The sequence below is a fragment of the Arachis ipaensis genome, chromosome B06 (genome assembly GCF_000816755.2).
Source record: "Arachis ipaensis cultivar K30076 chromosome B06, Araip1.1, whole genome shotgun sequence".
NCBI lineage: Eukaryota > Viridiplantae > Streptophyta > Magnoliopsida > Fabales > Fabaceae > Arachis > Arachis ipaensis.
In genome coordinates this window covers 22,865,930-22,887,823 of record NC_029790.2, presented here as the reverse complement: position 1 = coordinate 22,887,823, position 21,894 = coordinate 22,865,930, and the positions used below count along the sequence as shown (strand labels likewise).

The following is a 21,894-nucleotide window of genomic DNA, read 5'->3' as shown; positions in this document are numbered from 1 at the left end:
GTCGTGGCCCTAAGCACTTTGTTTTCCAGTATTACCACCGGATACATAAATGCCACAGACACATAACTAGGTGAACCTTTTCAGATTATGACTCAGCTTTGCTAGAGTCCCCAATTAGAGGTGTCCAAAGTTCTTAAGCACACTCTTTTTGCTTTGGATCCCGACTTTAACCGCTCAGTCTCAAGCTTTTCACTTGACACCTTCACGCCACAAGCACATGGTTAGGAATAGCTTAGTTTAGCCGCTTAGGCCGGGATTTTATTTCTTTGGGCCCTCCTATCCACTGATGCTCAAAGCCTTGGATCCTTTTTATTTTACCCTTGCCTTTTGGTTTAAAAGGCTATTGGCTTTTTTTTGCTGCTTTTTCTTGCTTCAAGAATCAATTTCATGATTTTTCAGATTATCAATAACATTTCTCTTTTTCATCATTCTTCAAGAACCAACAGTTTTAACATTCATAAACATCAAATTCAAAAGACATATGCATTGTTCAGTCATTCATTTCAGAGAACAAAAAGTATTGCCACCACATATAAATAATGTGAATTTTTCTTATTAAAAACTCAAAAATAAAATTTCCTCCTTATTCTAAAAATCTGCTATTTTATTCATGTTTAATGATGATAAGAAAGATAAATTATAACTTATTTTGGGATAGAAAAATGAAATAAAATAAAAATAAAAAATAATAAAGATAAAGGTACTAATTACTTCTACTCATATAACTTCTAAGGCAGATTTCTAATAGTAAAAGTTATCACAGATTTAAGGCTAAGATTAGGACTCAACAACCTTTATTTTGGGAGATGGATGCTCCTTTAGTCTGTAGGGTGCTTGGCCCTTCAAGAGACAGCTTCTGGCGCTTTAGCTCCTATAGCTCACGCCCTTGCTCCTCTTGTTCCCTCAGCAATTTGCAGAGTATGTTATTTTGAACTTGCTGTTCTTCTTTTAGTTGATCCATAGCTTCTTGCAGCTTGGTGACAGAGGCCTCTAGGCGGGTCCAGTAGTCAATCTGAGGGATTTCTGGGAGGAACTCCTGTGCCCTCCTTTTGATGGAGTTGTCTTGCACCTATTGTCCTTCCATTGATTTTTTTGTGATTGGGTGCTCTACTGAGATATACTCATCCACTCCCATCTTTACCCCAGCATCCTTGCATAGCAGAGATATTAAGCTTGGGTAAGCCAATTTAGCTTCTTTGGAGTTCTTGTTTGCAATTGTGTAGAGCTCACTCGAAATCAGATCTTCAACCTCCTCTTCGTTTCCCTGCATAATAAAATGGATCATGACTGCTCTTTTAAGGGTAACCTCAGAGCGGTTACTGGTGGGCAATATAGAACGCTCAATGAAGTCCAGCCAGCCCCTAGCGACTGGTTTGAGATCCCCTCTCTTAAGTTGATTTGGGACACCCTTTGTGTTGGTTGTCCACTTGGTTCCAAGGATGCATATATCCTTCAGAATTTGGTCCAAGCGCTTATCTGATCTCACTATTCTCTTACTGAAGGAATCCGTATCATCTTGTAGTTGCTGCAGCTTGAAGATCTCTCTTATTTTGTCAATGTGGAAGTAAATAGCTTTCCCTCTGACCATGGTTCGAAAGGTGTAAAAGGCGATTCCGGCCTTTCTTTGCCTATCTGTTTGCCACATATTTGCGTAGAACTCCTGAACCATATTTCTTCCCACCTTTGTCTCAGGATTAGCTAGGATTTCCTAGTCTCTGTTTCGAATTTGCTCTTGGATCTCTGGATATTCGTCTTCTTTCAGATCGAATTTAACTTCTGGGATCACTGATCTTAGACCCATTATTCTGTAATAATGGTTTGCATGTTCTTTTGTTAAGAACTTCTTCTGATTCCAAAGTGATTTTGGAATATTCTCTTTCTTGCCTCTTGAGGTGGTTTGTTTCCCTTTAGGAGCCATGATCTTAGTGAGTCTTAGCTCGGTGATCACGCAAAGCACACCAAACTTAGAGGTTTGCTTGTCCTCAAGCAAAAGAAAGAAAAGGAGAGGAATAGAAGGAGAGGCAAGTTCGAATTGTGGAGGAGAGGGGGAGGCCGAGTTTGGATTTATAAAGGAGGGGGTGGGTTTGAAAATTTTGAAAAAGATATGATAGAAGATATGATTTGTAAAAAGATAATTATGATATGCAAAAGATAAAATTTTAAATTTGAAAAGATAATAGGGGGATTTGAAAAAGATAGATTTAATTTTGAAAAGATAATATGATAGTTTAAAAAAGATTTGAAAAGAATTTAAAAAGATAGATGAGTTTTTGAAAAAGATTTGAAAAGGAATTAAGAGATATATGGATTTTGAAAAGATTTTTTTGAGTTTGAAATTGAAAGATGAGAGTTTGTAACATGTTTATGCAAGAAATTGTGGATGAAATCATGAAAATTTAAAAAAATAGATTTGAAAAACAAAACTTCTTTCCCTCCATAATCCTAGCGTTAAACGCCCAACTGCTGCATGTTTTGGGCATTTAACGCCCCTCTGTTGCATGTTTTGGGCATTTAACGCCCCTTTGTAGCCTCTTTTGGGCGTTTAACGCCCAGCTGTTGCTTCTGGCTGGCGTTAAAGGCCAGCACGCTCAGTATATGCTTCTTTTGGGCGTTTAATGCCCAAATGTACCTTTTACTGGCATTTTCTTGCCAGTGAGCTCCTTTTCCTTGTTTTGTACTCTGTGAACTTATGTAATTGATTCTTTACCTTGAAAATTATTTATATTAAACTCGTATAATTATTATTTAAATAATAAATAAACTTTGCTAATGGCTGGGTTGCCTCCCAGCAAGCGCTTCTTTATTGTCTTTAGCTGGACCTTGCTGAGCTTTTAATCTAGCCTCAGCTTTTAGCATTCTTGCTCAACATTGCCTTCAAGATAATGCTTGATTCTCTGTCCATTAACAATGAACTTTTTATTAGAATCAATGTCTTGAAGCTCCACATAGCCATATGGTGACACACTTGTAATCACATATGGTCCCCTCCACCGGGATTTCAGTTTTCCAGGGAATAATCTGAGTCTAGAGTTGAATAGCAGAACCTTTTGTCCTGGTTCAAAGACTCTAAATGATAGCTTTCTGTCATGCCACATTTTTGCTTTCTCTTTGTAAAGCTTGGCATTTTCGAAAGCAGTGAGTCTGAATTCCTCTAGCTCATTCAGCTAGAGCAATCTTTTTTCTCCAGCTAATTTGGCATCAAAGTTTAGGAATCTGGTTGCCCAGTAGGCCTTATGCTCCAGTTCTACGGGCAGATGACAGGCCTTACCATACACAAGCTGGTATAGAGAGGTCCCTATAGGAGTCTTGAATGCTGTTCTATATGCCCATAGAGCGTCATCCAAGCTCCTTGCCCAATCCTTTCTACGGGTACTTACAGTCCGTTCCAGGATTCTTTTTAGTTCTCTATTAGAGACTTCAGCTTGCCCATTTGTCTGTGGATGATATGGAGTTGCCACCTTGTGGCTAATTCCATAGCGGACCATAGCAGAGTAAAGCTGTTTGTTGCAGAAGTGAGTGCCCCCATCACTGATTAGTGCTCTAGGGACACCAAACCTGCTGAAGATATGTTTCTGGAGGAACTTCAGCACTGTCTTAGTATCATTGGTGGGTGTTGCAATGGCCTCTACCCATTTGGATACATAGTCGACTGCCACCAGAATATAAGTGTTTGAGTATGATGGTGGGAAAGTCCCCATGAAGTCAATACCCCATACGTCAAACAACTCAATCTCTAAGATCCCTTGCTGAGGCATGGCGTAACTATGAGGTAGATTACCAGCTCTCTGGCAGCTGTCACAGTTACGCACAAACTCTCGGGAGTCTTTATAGAGAGTGGGCCAGTAGAAGCCACATTGGAGGACTTTTGTGGCTGTTCGCTCACCTCCGAAATGTCCTCCATACTGTGATCCATGACAATGCCAAAGGATCTTCTGTGCTTCTTCTCTAGGCACACACCTACGGATTATTCCATCTGCATATCTCTTAAGGAGATATGGTTCATCCCACAAGTAGTACTTTGCATCAGTAATTAAATTTTTTTTGTTGCCTGCTGTACTCCTTGGTTATGAATCTTGCAGCCTTATAGTTTGCAATGTCTACAAACCATGGTGTTTCATGAATGGCAAACAATTGCTCATCCGGAAAGGTTTCAGAGATCTCAATAGAGGGAAAGGACGCCCCTTCTACTGGTTTTATCCGGGACAGATGATCAGCCACTTGGTTCTCTGATAAACCCATATTTCATGAGTTCTTTTGTGTTTAATTTGAGTGATTTACACAATCCTTTACCTACTTATTCACATTAATTTCATGGTTTTACTTTTCCTTCCTTATTATGTGATGTAAATGAAAAACATGTTTCCTAAGCTTTAAAATTAATTAATTTAATTACCTTTATTTCCATTCGATGCCGTGATTAGTGTGTTGAGTAGTTTCAGATTTTCTAAGGCAGAATGACTTAAAAGATGGAAAAGGAAACATACTAAAATGAAAGGAGAAAGCAAAACGGAGCTTTAAGGAAACTGGTATCCACGCGATCGCATGGATGACGCGATCGCGTGCCAGAAGCAAAGATGCAGCGACGCGGCCGCATGACTGACACGACCGCGTGCCATAAGCAGAACGCATACGACGCGGACGCGTGACTGATGCGACCGCGTGGCAAGGAAAAGCTCCGAATGACGCGACCGCGTGACCCACGCGGACGCGTGACAGAGGTCACGTATCAGAATTTACAGAATACGCCCCCAGCAAATTCTGAAGCCCTTTTTGGCCCAGATCCAAGTACAGACAGCATAGACTAGAGGTTATAAAGTGTGGGAATGCACCCATTCAAAAGAGGAGCTCGCATATTTTATTTTTCAATGATTTAGATTTAGTTGAGAGGGAGATCTTCTCTCTCTCTCTCTCTCTCTTAGGATTTAGGATTTCTTCTTGTTTTAAGAGTGACTCTCAATCCAGGTTTTACGTTTCTTTGTTTTAGCTTCCTTTTACTTTTATTTATTCCAGCACTTGAATTAATCATTGAATCTATGAATTCTTTCATGTTGCAGACTGTTATTTGAATTAATGATATTTGAGGTATTTTCAGTTTATGATTGTTCTCTTTGATTTAAGTTACCATTGTTTCCCATCTAAGGACATTTTTATTATTCCAGCAATTTTACTTTTTCTCCTTTTGGTCCTGGTTAAGAATTCAGTAACTCAACAGTTATTAAACTCAACATAACTGATGATCGTTATCTTGCTAATTGAGCTGAACTTAAGTAATCCCAATCTTTTCTTAGGAAATAAATAGGATTCAAAGGTCAATTTAATTAATCCCTTGACTTTCCTTTGCCCTAGTAAAGGTTGACCAAGTGGAGTTTAGATTCAACTTTCATTATAGCTGGGAGAGATAACTATGTTGGACCTCCAACTTCTCTTACCTTGCCAAAAGTCTGCTTTACAGTATTTATTTATTTTAATTGCCATTTACTTTACTTGTCATTTAAATTACTTGCTTCTCATCTTCTAAACCCCGATTACAACCTTTATAGCCAATAATAAGAACATACTTCCTCGCAGTTCCTTCAGAAGATGACCCGAGGTTTGAATACTCGGTTAACAATTTTTAAAGGGGTTTGTTACTTGTGACACCCAAAACGTTTGTACGAAGGGATTTTTGTCGGTTTAGAGACTATATCTACAACGCAACTGTTTCTATGAATCTCTTTACTGGTAAAATTCCTAACGTCAAAATGGCGCCGTTGCCGGGGAACTGCTAACGTGTGCCTTATTATTGGTTATTGTAAATATTTTTCTTTTGCTTGTTTATTTATTTTTGTTTTTCCTTTTTATCTTTATTTGCTACTATGAACTCTCACCCCTCTTGCTTTGAGTTTGGTTCTAATATTGTTAAAGGAAATAGAAGTTACAACAGGAATGTGCATCAAGGTCAGACCAATCAAGGATGGATGGAACCAAGAGGATCTAATCAACCCTTTTGGCAGCAACACCCTCCGAGATATCCTGGACAGAGACCATTCTACAGTGCATACCCAGCTGAAAGACATGGTGGACAACCTTGTAACTACCAACAAGCCCCACCCCGTGCATATAAACCATCCTTTCAATATAACCTCGAACCACCACACTCACAAGCTTCTCTTCACCATTCGCCACCATATGATCCTTCCTTACCCCAATACCAATCCAATCACCACCACTTTCCTTTGTATCATGTCCAAGTCCAGCAACCCGAGAAGCAGAGGCTCGCCTAAGAGAAACAGTAAATAAATTTCAAACAACCATTCAACAACTGGAGCAAGCGATAATTCAATGGGTTTCTAGGCGCTCAACTACACAAGGATCACCCACAATTCCATGTGGACAGTCCAATGAAGAGCAGAGCATGAAGGAAATACCAGAAACTCCAGTGGACAAGACAGAGAATGAATTTGTACTAGAACAATTAGAAAAAGTTGTCATCGCTCAAGAAGAAGAGTTGGTTGAAGACCTAGGAGATGCTGAACTTCCATGGGAATCCAAAATTGAGGAAAACTCCGTCCAGGATGCTACAGTTGATGCTAAGGAGGATACCGTACAATCTCCAAGGCAAGACGTTTATGAGGAATCAGACGGAATAATCCAAGAAGCAAAGTTTATTCTGACATTTGTCATCCCGAGAGCCTAACAATATATTTGAAGCTGTTCGGAAGCTTTGCATGCCTAGTTTGGGACCCCGGAGGCTATTGGCATTCCAAACACTGGTGGAGATTTTTGGATGAATTTAAACATAAGCCGCCATAACAGGATACTCCTCCAATGTCCAACTTAAGGAATTTAACTAAAAGTGCTAGGTGGGAGACAACCCACCATGGTATGGTCGCTTCTTTTTCAATTTATTTCTTGTTAATTGCTTTCATTTTTCCTTTTTTCAATTTCAATTTATTAAACCTGGAATCATGCATCGCATTCATGTTAATCGTTGCATTCTGCATTTTTCATGCATATAAAAAAAAAAGGGGGGGTGCACGACGCGACCGCATGCCCCATGTGATCGCGTCATATTGCGAGAAACACCACCCACGCGACCACATGACCCACGCAGCCGCGTGATATATATATCGGCGTAAGGATCCAACGAACAGAAAGTTAGGCTGGAATCGTGCGGCCCTTGTGCGTTTCGCACAAATTGGCCCACGCGATCGCATGCCCCATGCGATCACGTCGCATGGATTGCACATCACCCCAAAAGAAGACAGAGAGTTGTGCTAAAACGGCGCTGGAGTCGTGCGTTTCGCATGAATTCCAGCGACGCGATCGCGCGACCCACGCGATCGCGTCACCCCTATTCCCCCCTTCTCATGCGATCGCGCGCCCTACGCAATCGCGTCACTCCCATTTTCACCCCAACCATGCGACCGCGTGCTCCACGCGGCCGCGTGGATTCGAAAATATAACCCCCCCAGCCACGCGAACCCTATCAGTTGCGCAGCCCCCCACCCCCAACCCTCTTCTCCCTCTCTGCTTCTTCTTCCTCCAGCCACCACCCAGCACCACCCAGCCGCTAAAACCCTATCCCCATTCCCCCTCTTCCACCGCGCCGCCGTGCCCCGCCACCGCGCTGGACATCACCGCCGCCCCCACCCAGCCGTTTCTACCCCGTTCTGCTTCTTTCGCCTTCCAGGTTCCGCCACACGCACTCCCTTTTATCCGTTCATCGCTTTTCTGTATTTTTTCTGTTTTTGTTCATACTTAGGATAGATAGATATGCATGCTGTAGTGGATTTTTAGGTTGTTAGGTAGCTTAGGCTGTGGTTAGTGGATCTAGGTCTGTTTACTTGCACTGTTCTTGTTTCTGTTTTATCATAACTGCAATGCTGCTGTTCCTGTGACCTCGTTCATATGCTGTGATTTCTTGCATTTGCTACTTGTTACTCTGAATCTTCATGTTTCTATTAATTATAGATAACTGCAGCGAATCTTTAATTCATATGAACTGCTATGATTGCTGTTTATTTTCCGAGACGATCCAATTTTAGCCGGAATGCTGCCCAAAATTTTTGTAAATTGTTTTCATTCATGTTTTGGTTTGGCATTTCTGAACTCTGTTTTACTCTGCTTTACCCAAACCGTTTCATGAATGCTATGGCAGACTTTCTTATCCTCTTTGGTTTCCTGGTTCATAAACTGCATTTGTGATTCACTGATTCCAATTTTTGCTTTCTTTATTTCTATTCAAATCAGCATCACCCTGTTTTCCTTGTTCGATTATGAGTACTTCTATTCTTACCTGTGAATCCTTGTTATATGGAATTTTTCTCTATGCCACTTACTTTAACCCGCACTTTACTAACTCACTATTTTAATTTACTAATTTCTTTTTCAAATTCTAACCATACTAACCCTTTTGATCTCTTTTCTGATTATTTTCACTTTCCTCTAACTTTCTAACCATGGCATATTAATTATTTTTCCATTTAACATACATTCAATCACATTTCATATACTCATTTTCCTTATTTTATTTCTCCTTTGCCGCTTTGAGTTTCCTATGTTTAATTGCCTAGTTGCTTTCCTATTTTTATCCATATCCTGGTTTTCTGTTTTTCAGGATGTCCGCCTCACAAAGGAAAGGAAAAGGCAAGGATACTGGCAAGCGCAAGCGAGGAGATCCCTCCCAGTCCATCATTGCTCTAATGCACGATTCTTCATGTCGGGAGAAGAACTTCACACAGCAGGAAAAAGCTGACCAGCTGCTCCCTGCAAATGATCCAATAAAATTTGCAAACCGGTACTGTGAACTGAAGTACCCGGCTTTTGCAAACTCCAGAAATCTATACCTGGAGCGAACTCTGAAGATTCCAGAAGCACTCCAGCAGTACACCACTGAACAAATCAAGCAAAGAGGCTGGTTCTTTCTAGAAAGAGCACTAACAAAGATAAAAGCATCTTGGGTACGGGAATTCTACTGCAACTACTATCTCACTACCTTAGATGCAGTGAACCTGAGAGGAAAACAAATTCTGGTCACTGAGGAGGCCTTAGAGGACATTCTCCAGCTCCCAGCCAAGTCCGATCAGCCTGATGGTTATTCGAAGGCTGAGGAGGACATGCGCCAGATGCAGTTTGATTGGGATGCTGTGAAGGCACGGATAGCTCTCGACCCGACAGTTCCTTGGGAGATGGGTCAGGACACTACCATGCCTAGAGGGATCAAGAGAGCGTACTTAAATGATGAGGCTCGGTTATGGCACCAGATCTTGAGCAATTATGTGATGCCGAGTACTCACGAGATGGAGATCTCGGCTGCTATGATCACCCTCCTTTGGTATGTGCTGGAGGGTAAGGACCTTTATCTGCCACGTTTCATTCGGCACTATATGGCCAGGGTCCACGTCCGAGGCACCCTCCCTTTTCCATATCTAGTTACATAGCTTGGCCGTCGAGCTGACGTGCTATGGGAGGCTGCCGATGAGAGACCACCTGCGGCGGATTGCAGGAAGATCATTCCGCACAGCCGGAACTTCATAGCTTTGGGCCACAGACCACCACCCTTCACTACGACTGATGAGACAGCCCCACCGTCTGCTGGATCCTCTTCCTCCACTGCTGCACCACCTACCCCTGCTACCACCACTGCACCTCCACCTGCCACAGAGCCCGTCTATCATCTGGTGCACCGCTTGTTTCGACGACTTGACCAGATGGAGCGTCGCAACAAGCGGCGCTATGAGCACCTAAAGCTGATGATACGATCCGGTGACATCCCTTCCGAGCCCGACACACCATCCGAGGCATCTGAGGAGGAGGCGGATGCGCCCGAGGCAGAGACCTATCCCCAGAAAGAGGCAGCGCCGGCCGCACCACAGACAGCGGTCCCACATCAGATTGAGGCTGCGGATCTTGAGATCCCGATCTAGTCAGCCCCGCCTCTACAGCAGCCAGACTCCCAGCCCACCACCACTGAGACTCCAGCTACCATCCCTACCAGTGATGACACCCCTTCACACCCAGCTTGATTGAGCATCGGGGATGATGCTTCCTTTTAAGTGTGGGGAGGTCGCCATCTCTGGCGTTTATTTTGGTGAACCACTACATACTTTTTCTTTTATTTTGAATATTTTTCTGTATTTTTCTCTTTTTCTTTTACTGTTATTTTCTGAGTACTTATACATTGCTTTTATGTATTTTTACTCTATTTTCTGCATTTTGCATCTTTAGTTCATATTTTAGCCAGTTAGTTTATTTTAGTTATTTAGTTTAGTTTGCAATTCTAATTTATTAGTGGATTAATTATTATAGTTTACCCTTTTTAGCATAAGATAGTATAGTTTAAAATTGAAAAATATAAAAAGGAAGTAAGCTAGGAAATTGAACATATCAGATTTAAATCCATAAACCTTGTATATATAGCATTACATGACGTAGTTAAGCTGACAACATTTCATCAAGGAGGAACATTAAAACTTTAAAAGCTACCCTAAATAATTTTTTTTATGAGAATAATGGGAATTTTTAACTAAACCTGCATAACATATATGAATGATATATGATGCTTGAGTTAGAGAACACACAGCCTGTGAGTCTTGAGCTTAATTATATGGTTGCATTCAAACCATAATTTCATTTCTGTGTGTTTCACTTATTTTTATTCTGATGTTCTTTACTTTGCTTTAATCTATATGTCCAATTATAGAATATAGAATGTAGATACATACCAAGAGAATGATTGAGGCCATCATTTGAATTTAGCTCACTTACTCCAAATTAGCCTACCTTTTACATCACCCTTGTTAGCCCCCTTGAGCCTTTTAAAACCATTTTATTCTATTTAGCCACACTACTAGCCTTAAGCAGAAAAACAAAATAAAATCCCAAGTTGAATCCTTGGTTAGCTTAAGATAGAAAATTATAAATAGAGTAAAATGTGGGAAACCTTTTGGGAACATGGATGATAGAAACAAAAGGGTAGAGAAGTTAAAAAGAAATAAAATAAAATTTGGGAAGCATGCTCATGAAAAATCAAAGTGATTCAATGGCCATGTGCAAAAAAAAATAAAAAATAAAAAATAAAAAATAAAAAATTAAAAATTAAAAAAATAAAAAAATTGGGAAGCATGCTCATGAGAAAATCTAGGTGATTCAATTACCATGTGCATTAAAAAAAATTATTTTATTTTTCAGGCATTTAATAAAAGGGGATACAAAAGAAATTTCCCAATGCAAAAATAAAAACAATGCACATGGGATAAAAATAAAAAAGTGAAACATGAGCATGTAACAATAAGTGGGATAATATGGGAAAATAGGTAAAGAAATTTTGTTCTGCTAAATATGTATGTTAGGTGAGATCTTAGTCTAATTAAGGATTCACTTATTAGCTCACTTTGACCCTATACATAAATCCTTACCTTTACCTTGGCCCCATTACAACCTTAATTAAAGACCTCATGACTTTTTGGTATGACTATATTCTATAATTGTTGATTGGTTAGATGAAGAACAAAGCTATAGAAAGCAAGAATAAAAAGAAGAATAGAGTGAATAAACCCAATAAACACTGAGTGACTAGAGAGTAAACACAAAATCCAATGAGGGTTCAATAACTCATCAACATATATCTGTGCTTAAATTTACTAATTGTTTTGCAAGTTTGTACAATGTTTTCTTTCCCATCTCATTTGCTAAAATGCTTTATTATTTAAGGGTTGGCTATACATATACATGACTCCTTGAGAATGTGAATTAACTTGACTACATGTAAGCTTTATATATGAGTGAATAAGTTAGAGTTGCATGATGCATCATTCATTTAGGTAGTTGCATTTAAATTAGGTTGCATTGCATGCCATTCCATCACTTTAACCTTAATTATTTACCTTGGATTTAGCATGAGGACATGCTAGTGTTTAAGTGTGGGGAGGTTGATAAACCCATATTTCATGAGTTCTTTTGTGCTTAATTTGAGTGATTTACACAATCCTTCACCTACTTATTCACATTAATTGCATGGTTTTACTTTCCCTTCCTTATTATGTGATGTAAATGAAAAACATGTATCCTAAGCTTTAAAATTAATTAATTTAATTACCTTTATTTCCATTCGATGCCGTGATTAGTGTGTTGAGTAGTTTCAGATTTTCTAAGGCAGAATGACTTAAAGGATGGAAAAGGAAACATACTAAAATGAAAGGAGAAAGCAAAACGGAGCTTTAAGGAAACTGGTATCCATGCGATCGCATGGATGACGCGATCGCGTGCCAGAAGCGAAGATGCAGCGACGCGGCCGCAAGACTAACGCGACCGCGCGCCATAAGCAGAACGCATACGACGCGGACGCGTGACTGACGCGACCGCATGGCAAGGAAAAGCTCCAAATGACGCGACGCGGACGCGTGACAGAGGCCACGTATCAGAATTTACAGAATACGCCCCCAGCGAATTCTGAAGCCCTTTTTAGCCCAGATCCAAGTACAGACAGCATATACCAGAGGTTATAAAGTGTGGGAATGCACCCATTCAAAAGAGGAGCTCGCATATTTTATTTTTCAATGATTTAGATTTAGTTGAGAGGGAGATCTTCTCTCTCTCTCTCTCTCTTAGGATTTAGGATTTCTTCTTGTTTTAAGAGTGACTCTCAATCCAGGTTTTACATTTCTTTGTTTTAGCTTCCTTTTACTTTTATTTATTCCAGCACTTGAATTAATCATTGAATCTATGAATTCTTCCATGTTACAGACTGTTATTTGAATTAATGATATTTGAGGTATTTTCAGTTTATGATTGTTCTCTTTGATTTAAGTTCCCATTGCTTCCCATCTAAGGACATTTTTATTATTCCAGCAATTTTACTTTTTCTCCTTTTGGTCCTGGTTAAGAATTCAGTAACTCAAAAGTTATTAAACTCAACATAACTGATGATCGTTATCTTGCTAATTGAGCTAAACTTAAGTAATCCTAATCTTTTCTTAGGAAATAAATAGGATTCAAAGGTCAATTTAATTAATCCCTTGACTTTCCTTTGCCCTAGTAAAGGTTGACCAAGTGGAGTTTAGATTCAACTTTCATTATAGCTGGGAGAGATAACTACGTTGGACCTCCAACTTCTCTTACCTTGCCAAAAGTCTGCTTTACAGTATTTATTTATTTTAATTGCCATTTACTTTACTTGTCATTTAAATTACTTGCTTCTCATCTTCTAAACCCCGATTACAACCTTTATAGCCAATAATAAGAACATACTTCCTCGCAGTTCCTTGAGAAGACGACCCGAGGTTTGAATACTCGGTTAACAATTTTTAAAGGGGTTTGTTACTTGTGACACCCAAAACGTTTGTACGAAGGGATTTTTGTCGGTTTAGAGACTATATCTACAACGCAACTCTTTCTATGAATCTCTTTACTGGTAAAAATCCTAACGTCATTCTCTGTCCCTTTTCTGTCTCTTATTTCTATATCAAACTCTTGCAGAAGTAACACCCATCTTATGAGCCTGGGTTTTGAATCCTGCTTTGTGAGTAGATATTTAAGAGTAGCATGGTCAGTGTACACAATCACTTTTGATCCTACTAAGTATGATCTAAACTTGTCAATGGCATAAACCACTGCAAGCAATTCTTTTTCTGTGGTTGTGTAATTTTTCTGAGCATCATTTAAAATGCGGCTAGCATAATAAATGACATGCAGAAGCTTGTTATGCCTCTGTCCCAATACTGCACCAATGGCATGGTCACTGGCATCACACATTAGTTCGAATGGTAATGTCCAGTCTGGTGCAGAAATAACTGGTGCCGTGACCAGCTTAGCTTTCAGGGTTTCAAACACCTGCAGACACTCTGTGTCAAACACAAATGGTGTGTTAGCAGCTAGCAGATTGCTTAGAGGTTTTGCAATTTTTGAAAAATCCTTTATAAACCTCATATAGAATCCTGCATGCCCCAGAAAGCTTCTGATAGCCTTAACATTGGTGGGTGGTGGTAATTTTTCAATTACTTCCACTTTAGCTTGATCCACCTCTATTCCCTTGTTTGAAATTTTATGCCCAAGGACAATTCCTTCAGTCACCATAAAGTGACATTTTTCCAGTTTAAAACTAGGTTGGTCTCTTGGCATCTTTTCAGAACAAGTGTTAGATGGTTAAGGCAGGAGCTGAATGAGTCTCCAAATACTGAAAAGTTATCCATGAAGACTTCTAGAAATTTCTCTACCATGTTAGAGAAGATAGAGAGCATGCACCTCTGAAAGGTTGCAGGTGCATTGCACATACCAAAAGGCATCCTTCTGTAAGCAAACACTCTAGAAGGGCATGTAAATGCTGTTTTCTCTTGGTCCTGAGGATCTACTGCAATTTGGTTATAACCTGAATAGCCATCCAAAAAATAGTAGTATTCATGACCTGCTAGTCTTTCTAGCATCTGGTCTATGAATGGTAAAGGAAAGTGATCCTTCCTGGTGGCTGTATTGAGCCTTCTGTAATCAATACACATACGCCACCCTGTAACTGTTCTTGTAGGAACCAGTTCATTTTTTTCATTATGAACCACTGTCATGCCTCTCTTCTTGGGGACAACTTGGACAGGGCTCACCCAGGGGCTATCAGAAATGGGATAAATAATTCCAGCCTCCAGTAACTTGGTGACCTCTTTCTGCACTACCTCCTTCATGGCTGGATTTAGCCGCCTCTGTGGTTGAACCACTGGCTTAGCATCATCCTCCAATAGGATTTTGTGCATGCATCTTGCTGGGCTGATGCCCTTAAGATCACTTATGGACCACCCAAGGGCTGCCTTGTGTGTCCTTAGCACTTGAAGTAGTGCTTTCTCTTCCTGTGGATTTAAAGCAGAGCTTATGATCACCGGAAAAGTGTCACCTTCTCCCAGAAATGCGTATTTCAGGGATGATGGTAGTAGTTTGAGCTCGGGTTTAGGAGGTTTCTCCTCTTCCTGAGGAAATTTCAGAGGCTCTTTTATTTCCTCTTATTCCTCCAGATCAGGCTGGACATCTTTAAAGATATCTTCTAGCTCTGATTCGAGACTCTGAGCCATGTTGATCTCCTCTACCAGGTAGTCAATAATATCAACACGTATGCAGTCTTTTGATGTGTCTGGATGCTTCATTGCCTCAACGGCATTTAGCTTGAACTTGTCCTCATTGACTCTTAAGGTCACCTCCCCTTTTTGGACATCAATGAGGGTTCGTCCAGTTGCTAGGAAGGGTCTTCCTAGAATGAGAGTTGCACTTTTGTGCTCCTCCATTTCCAGCACTACAAAGTCAATGGGAAAGGCAAATGGCCCAACCTTGACAATCATGTCCTTAATTATGCCCGATGGATATTTTATGGTGCCATCAGCAAGTTGAAGACATATCCAGGTTGGTTTGACTTCTTCAGCCAAGCCGAGCTTTCTGATAGTAGATGCAGGGATTAGATTGATACATGTCCCAAGGTCGCATAGGGCTGTCTTGGTACAAGTACCCTCTAATGTGCATGGTATCATGAAGCTTCCGGGATCCTTAAGCTTCTCTGGTAAGCTTGTTAGGATGACTGCACTGCACTCTTCAGTGAAAAAACTTTTTCTGTTTCTCTCCAATCCTTCTTATGACTTAAGATCTCTTGCATGAACTTATCATAAGAGGGTATTTGCTCAAGTGCCTCTGCAAATGGAATCTTTATTTCAAGAGTCCCGAGATAGTCTACAAAGCGAGCAAATTGTTTATCTTGTTCCACTTGGCGGAGTTTCTGAGGATAAGGTATTTTGGCTTTATAATCTTCAACCTTAGTTGCTGCAGGTTTATTTCCTACAGAGGCAGGTTGAGAGGCCTTCGTGAGGGAGTTAGTATCAGCACTTGCAGGTGTCTGATCCCTCACTGGCGTTTGGATGCCGGAGCTGGACATGGATTGGGCGTTTAACGCCAAGTTCCTACCCTTTTCTGGCGTTTGAACGCCAGAACTGGACGTGGATTTGGAATTTAACGCCAGTTTTTCACCTGTTTCTGGCGTTTGATCGCCAGACCTATTCCTCTCCAGGCTCTTACTATCCTCAGAGGGATTTTGGGTAGCAGGTTGCTCATTCTCTGTCAGCTGTTCTTTTCTTGGCTTTCTGCTGCTTTGAGTTGGAGTATTTAACGTTTTTCCACTTCTTAATTGAACTGCTTGGCACTCCTCTGTTATCTATTTTGATAACTGCTATTTTGTCTGATTCAATTGTAATTCCATGTCCTTGTTAGCAATTCTGGTCTCTTGTAGCATCTCCTTAAATTCTGCTAACTGCCTTGTTATAGAAAATAGTTGCTGATTAAGTTCAGCAACTTGTTTCTGAGGACTAAAGTCAGTTGACACTTCCTTAGTTTCTTCTTTCATGGAGGACTCATTACTTATGTACAGATGCTGATTTCTAGCAACTATATCAATAAGCTTCTGAGCCTCTTCAACAGTTTTTCTCATGTGTATAGATCCACCAGCTGAGTGGTCTAGAGATATCTAAGCTTTTCCTGTAAGCCCATAGTAGAAGATGTCTAATTGCACCCACTCTGAAAATATTTCAGAGGGGCATTTCCTTAGCATCCCTCTGTGCCTCTCCCAGGCATTATAAACGGATTCATCATCCTCTTGTTTAAAGCCTTGGATGTCCAGTCTTAGCTGTGTCATCCTTTTTGGAGGGAAATATTGATTCAGGAATTTGTCTGATAATTGTTTCCATGTTCTTATGCTTGTTGTAGGTTGGTTATTTAACCACCTCTTAGCTTGATCTTTTACAGCAAACAGAAACAGTAACAGCCTGTATACATCCTGATCTACCTCTTTGTCATGCACTATGTCAGCAATTTGCAAGAACTGCGCCAGAAACTCAGTAGGTTCTTCCTATGGAAGACCGGAATACTGGCAATTTTGCTGCACCATGACAATGAGCTGAGGGTTTAGCTCAAAACTGCTTGCTTTGATGGGAGGTATACAGATGCTACTCCCATATGCAACAGTAATGGGGTTAGCATATGACCCCAGAGTCCTTTTGGACTGTTCATTTCCACTTTGGCCCATGGTGGAGAAAAGGAAATTGATATGAATTGTAAATAAAATATATTTTTATCTTTATTTTATAAAAAAAATGAATGAATAAAATAAAATAAAATAAAATAAAGTAATTAAAAATTAAAATATAGATTTCGAAAAGTAACAGAAAAAGGAAAAATAAATTTGAAAACGAAAATAATTACTTAATTAAGAAGATTTGAAAAATTTTGGATATGATTTTTGAAAAAGATTTTGAATTTTGAAATTTCAAAACTAAGATAAGATAGAATAGAAAGTTTTAAAATAAAAAATCTGAATTTTTAAAGGAAAATTCGAAAATTAATAAAAATAAAGAGAAAAGATATTTTTGAATTTAATGAAGAAAGAGAAAAATAGTAAAAATGACACCAAACTTAAATTTTTAGATCAAAACAAAGGAAACAAACAAAAAAACTTTGAATATCATAATGAACGCTAAGAACAATTTTTGAAAAAATTTTTAAGAAAATAGAAATACAAAGGACACCAAACTTAAAAGTTGAAACTAAACTCTAACAGAAAAACTCAATTATTAGTTTATAAAAAAAATTTTCGGAAAATTTGAAAAAGAAAAATAAGGATTTAAAAATTTTTGACCAAAAAACAATAATAGAAGACTCTAAACCAAAAGAAAATTTTTTCCTAATCTAAGCAACAAAATAAACCGTCAGTTGTCCAAACTCGAACAATCCCCGCAACGGCGCCAAAAACTTGGTGCACGAATTGTAAATAACACTTTTCACAACTCGTACCACTAACCAGCAAGTGCACTGGGTCGTCCAAGTAATACCTTACGTGAGTAAGGGTCGATCCCACGGAGATTGTTGGCTTGAAGTAAGCTATGGTTATTTTGTAATTCTTAGTCAGGAAATTAATAATAAAAATGATTGGGTTTATGAAGAGTAAATAACATAAATTAAATAATACTTGTTTTGCAGTAATGGAGAACAGATTAAGGTTTTGGAGATGCTCTGTCTTCCGAATCTCTGCTTTCCTACTGTCTTCTTCTTCATGCACGCAAATCTCCTTCCATTGCAAGCTGTATGTTGGTGGATCACCGTTGTCAATGGCTACCATCCATCCTCTCAGTGAAAATGGTCCAAATGTGCTGTCACTGCACGGCTAATCATCTGTCGGTTCTCACTCATGTTGGAATAGAATTCGTTGATTCTTTTGCGTCTGTCACTACGCCCAACACTCGCGAGTTTGAAGCTCGTCACAATCATTCCTTCTCAGATCCTACTCGGAATACCACAGACAAGGTTTAGAATTTCCGGATCTCAGGAATGGCCGCCAATAATTCTAGCCTATACCACGAAGACTCTGATCATGAACCAGGAGGCTAAGAGATACACACTCAAGCTAGTGCAGATAGAACTAGGGGTGGCAAACGGGCCTAAACCCGCCGGGCCGGCCTGCGTAACCCGCCAAAAAAGGCGAGCTGGGCTGGAAAATTAGGACCACCAAATAGCAAAAGCCTTCCTAACCCGCACCGCTTAAATCGCGGGCTTTGGCGGGACGGGGCGGGCTTCCCCGCCGGGCTTAGTATTTTTTTATCAAGGGGTATTTTTACAATTTTTTTGCCAAAACCCAACTTTCCCCAACCCAACTTACAAGAGAATGAAGATAAAAATTGAGTGTTTTGGATTATGTTTATTTTATTTTTGAGACTATTTATAATTATGTTTTGGATTATGTTTATTTTGCTTTGGGAACAATATTTATAATTATGTTTTGGAAGAAAACTTGGTTTATAATTATGTTTATTAGATATTTATAATTACAAAGACTTTAATATTTGTGAATATAAAAATTATAACTTGTTTGCCGTTAGGCGGGGCGGGCTGGGATTTTGGGACCGCCTCACTAGGCGGGGCGGGGCGGGCTTCTGGTGGGGCGGAGCGGGCTTCCCCGCTTGCCACTCCTAGATAGAACGGAGGTGGTTATCAGGCACGCATTCATATGTGAGAATGATGATGAGTGTCACGGATCATCACATTCATCAGGGTGAAATGCAAGTGAATATCTTAAAATAGAAACAAGCGTGATTGAATGAAAAACAGTAATGATTGCATTAATTCATCAAAATACAGCAGAGCTCCTCACCCCCAATCATGGGGTTTAGAGACTCATGCTGTCAGAAATACAATATGAAGTATAAAAAAAATGTCATGAGGTCCATAGTTAGTCTCTAAAAGTAGTATTTGTACTAAACTAGCAGCTAGGGTTTACAGAAAATGAGTAAACTAAGATGGATAGTGTAGAAATCTACTTCTGGGGCCCACTTAGTGTGTGTTTGGGCTGAGCATTGAGCTTCACACATGTAGAGGCTTCTTTTGGAGTTAAATGCCAAGTTGCAGCTTGTTTGTGGCGTTTAACTCTAGTTTGTAACTTGTTTCTGGCGTTTAACTTCAGAATAGGGTAGGAAGTTGGCGTTCAACGCCAGTTTGCGTCGTCAAAACTCGAACAAAGTATGGATTATTATCTATTGCTGGAAAGCCCTGGATGTCTACTTTCCAACTCAATTGAGAGCGAGCCAATTGGGTTTCTGTAGCTCGAGAAAATCCATTTCGCGTGAAGCAGGGTCAGAATCCAACAGCATCTGCAGTCCTTTTTCAGCCTCTGAATCAGATTAAAGCTCAGATCCCTCAATTTCAGCCAGAAAATTCCTGAAATCACAGAAAAACACACAAACTCATAGTAAAGTCCAAAAATGTGATTTTTGCATAAAAACTAATAAAACTATACTAAAAAGTAGCTAAATCCTACTAAAACTATAATGAAAATACCCTCAAAAAGCGTATAAAATATCCGCTCATCAGATATCTAACTGATATATGTGGCATAAACGTTCATGAGCATGTATTTAGGACTTAAAGCACTAGACTTGCGATATTGAGACTGATCAACTTGATATCACTTGTTTGGTGTGTATAGGGACCAGATGTCTACTCGCGGACGCGAACGCAGGCGAGGTAGAGGCAGAATAGGCAATGCTATGCCTGAAGCGTCAGGAAATACTCCTAACCCTATAGACTTCATGGCTGCATTAGGCAATATGGCAGTAGCTATGCAAGCGACAGCTGAAGCCCTGGGAAATTAAATTAATAATGGGAACAATGGCAATAATGGTGATAATGGTCCAATGTCGCTCTCTTCCTTCTTGAAGGTTCACCCTCCAACTTTCAGAGGGACCTCAAATCCTACCGATGCTGATAACTAGATACAGGCCATTGAGTGAGCATTACAGGCTCAACAGGTTCCTGATGAACAGTGGGTTGAGTTTGGAACCTACCAGTTGCATGGTGAAGCTCAGCACTGGTGGCAGGGCATGAGGCGCATTCTGTAGCCTGATGGGGTTGTGATCTCTTGGGAGTTGTTCTGGGAGGAATTTTTTAAGAAATATTTCCCCACCTCAGTTAGAAATGCCAAAGAGCTCGAACTGCTTCAACTTAAACAGGTCCAGATGACTATTACTGAGTACACCAGTAAGTTTGAAGAATTGTGCCGCTTCTCACGCATCTGTCAGGAAGCTCCTGAGGACTTTGCTGAGTGGAAGTGTATAAAGTATGAAGGAGGCCTTAGGAGTGACATTCAAAGCTTTGTGGCACCTATGGAGATTCGGGTGTTCTCTAAGCTGGTGAATAAGAGAAGGGTGGCTGAGGATTGTGTCAGAAAGGCTGCAGCAAAAAAAGGGGGTATGAGGATGCCATTCCAAAGGACCACAGGGAGAAATTTTGCACCCAGGGGCAAACAGTTTAAGCGTGGCGGCTTTGTCCCTCAAAACAATCAAAGGCAAGGCAACTCCAGGAGGCCTAATACCAGTGCTAATCAGGGAAGGAGACAGGGGAAGCAGCCACAATCGGATATGAGTTGCCACAGATGTGGGAAGTATCATTCAGGGCCATGCAGGTTTGGGACCGGAGTCTATTACTCCTGTGGGCAGCCGAGACACTTGCCTAATAGTTGCCCAGAGAAGAAGAGGTATGAGACAGGCAGAGTGCAGCAACCAGGAAGAGTATACACTACTTCTTCAGTAGGCGCTGAGGGGTCAGAGACATTGATCAGAGGTAACTGTGAGATGGCGGGTAAAACTTTGACTGCTTTGTTTGATTCTGGAGCTTCACACTCTTTTATTGCATTTGAGAAGGCTGATGAGTTAGGATTGAAAATAGTAGTACTGGGGTATGATTTAAAGGTGTATAATGCCACCCACGAGGCTATGGTGACTAGGTTAGGGTGCCCCCAAGTTCTTTTTCGAATACAACAGCGTGATTTCGTGCATAACTTAATTTGTTTGCCGATGACTGGTCTTGATCTCAATCTGGGATTGGACTGGTTATCCAATAACCATGTTCTGCTGGATTGCTCTGCGAAAACAGTGTATTTTATGCCTGAAGGCACAGAAGGGCCGGTTGTGGTGAATAACTACTACCTGAATTCCATGACGATGAACTGTTCTGGGGCCGAATGTCAAGGAATATTGTTGTTAGCTGCGGGTGTTTCGGGCGATGATCAGAACTTGGAACAAATCCCGGTTGTGTGTGAGTTTCCAGAGGTGTTCCCTGATGATATTGATGAATTTCTACCAAAATGAGAGGTTGAGTTTGCTATTGATTTGGTACCTGGGGCCGGACCAATCTCGAGTGCTCCTTATAGGATGTCGCCTCTAGAAATTGCCGAATTGAAGTCTCAACTGGAAGATCTATTAGGTAAGAATTTTATCCGACCAAGTGTATCTCTGTGGGGTACGCCAGTATTACTGGTGAAGAAGAAAGATGGAAGTATGCACTTATGTGTTGACTATAGGCAGCTGAATAAGGTTACTGTGAAGAATAAATACCCGTTTCCAAGGATTG

The 21,894-nt window shown here is 40.3% G+C and overlaps 1 protein-coding gene across 1 annotated transcript; it reads left to right on the top strand.

Moving 5' to 3' along the window:
• On the top strand, window positions 20,502–21,632 carry LOC107646678. The gene has a single exon (XM_016350846.1). It carries the CDS (start codon window positions 20,502–20,504, stop codon window positions 21,630–21,632), a length of 1,131 nt encoding a protein of 376 aa, XP_016206332.1.

What these genes read in the sequence shown, in the direction of transcription:
- LOC107646678 (XM_016350846.1), top strand. Translation starts at nt 20,502, where the DNA reads ATGACTATTACTGAGTACACCAGTAAGTTTGAAGAATTGTGCCGCTTC.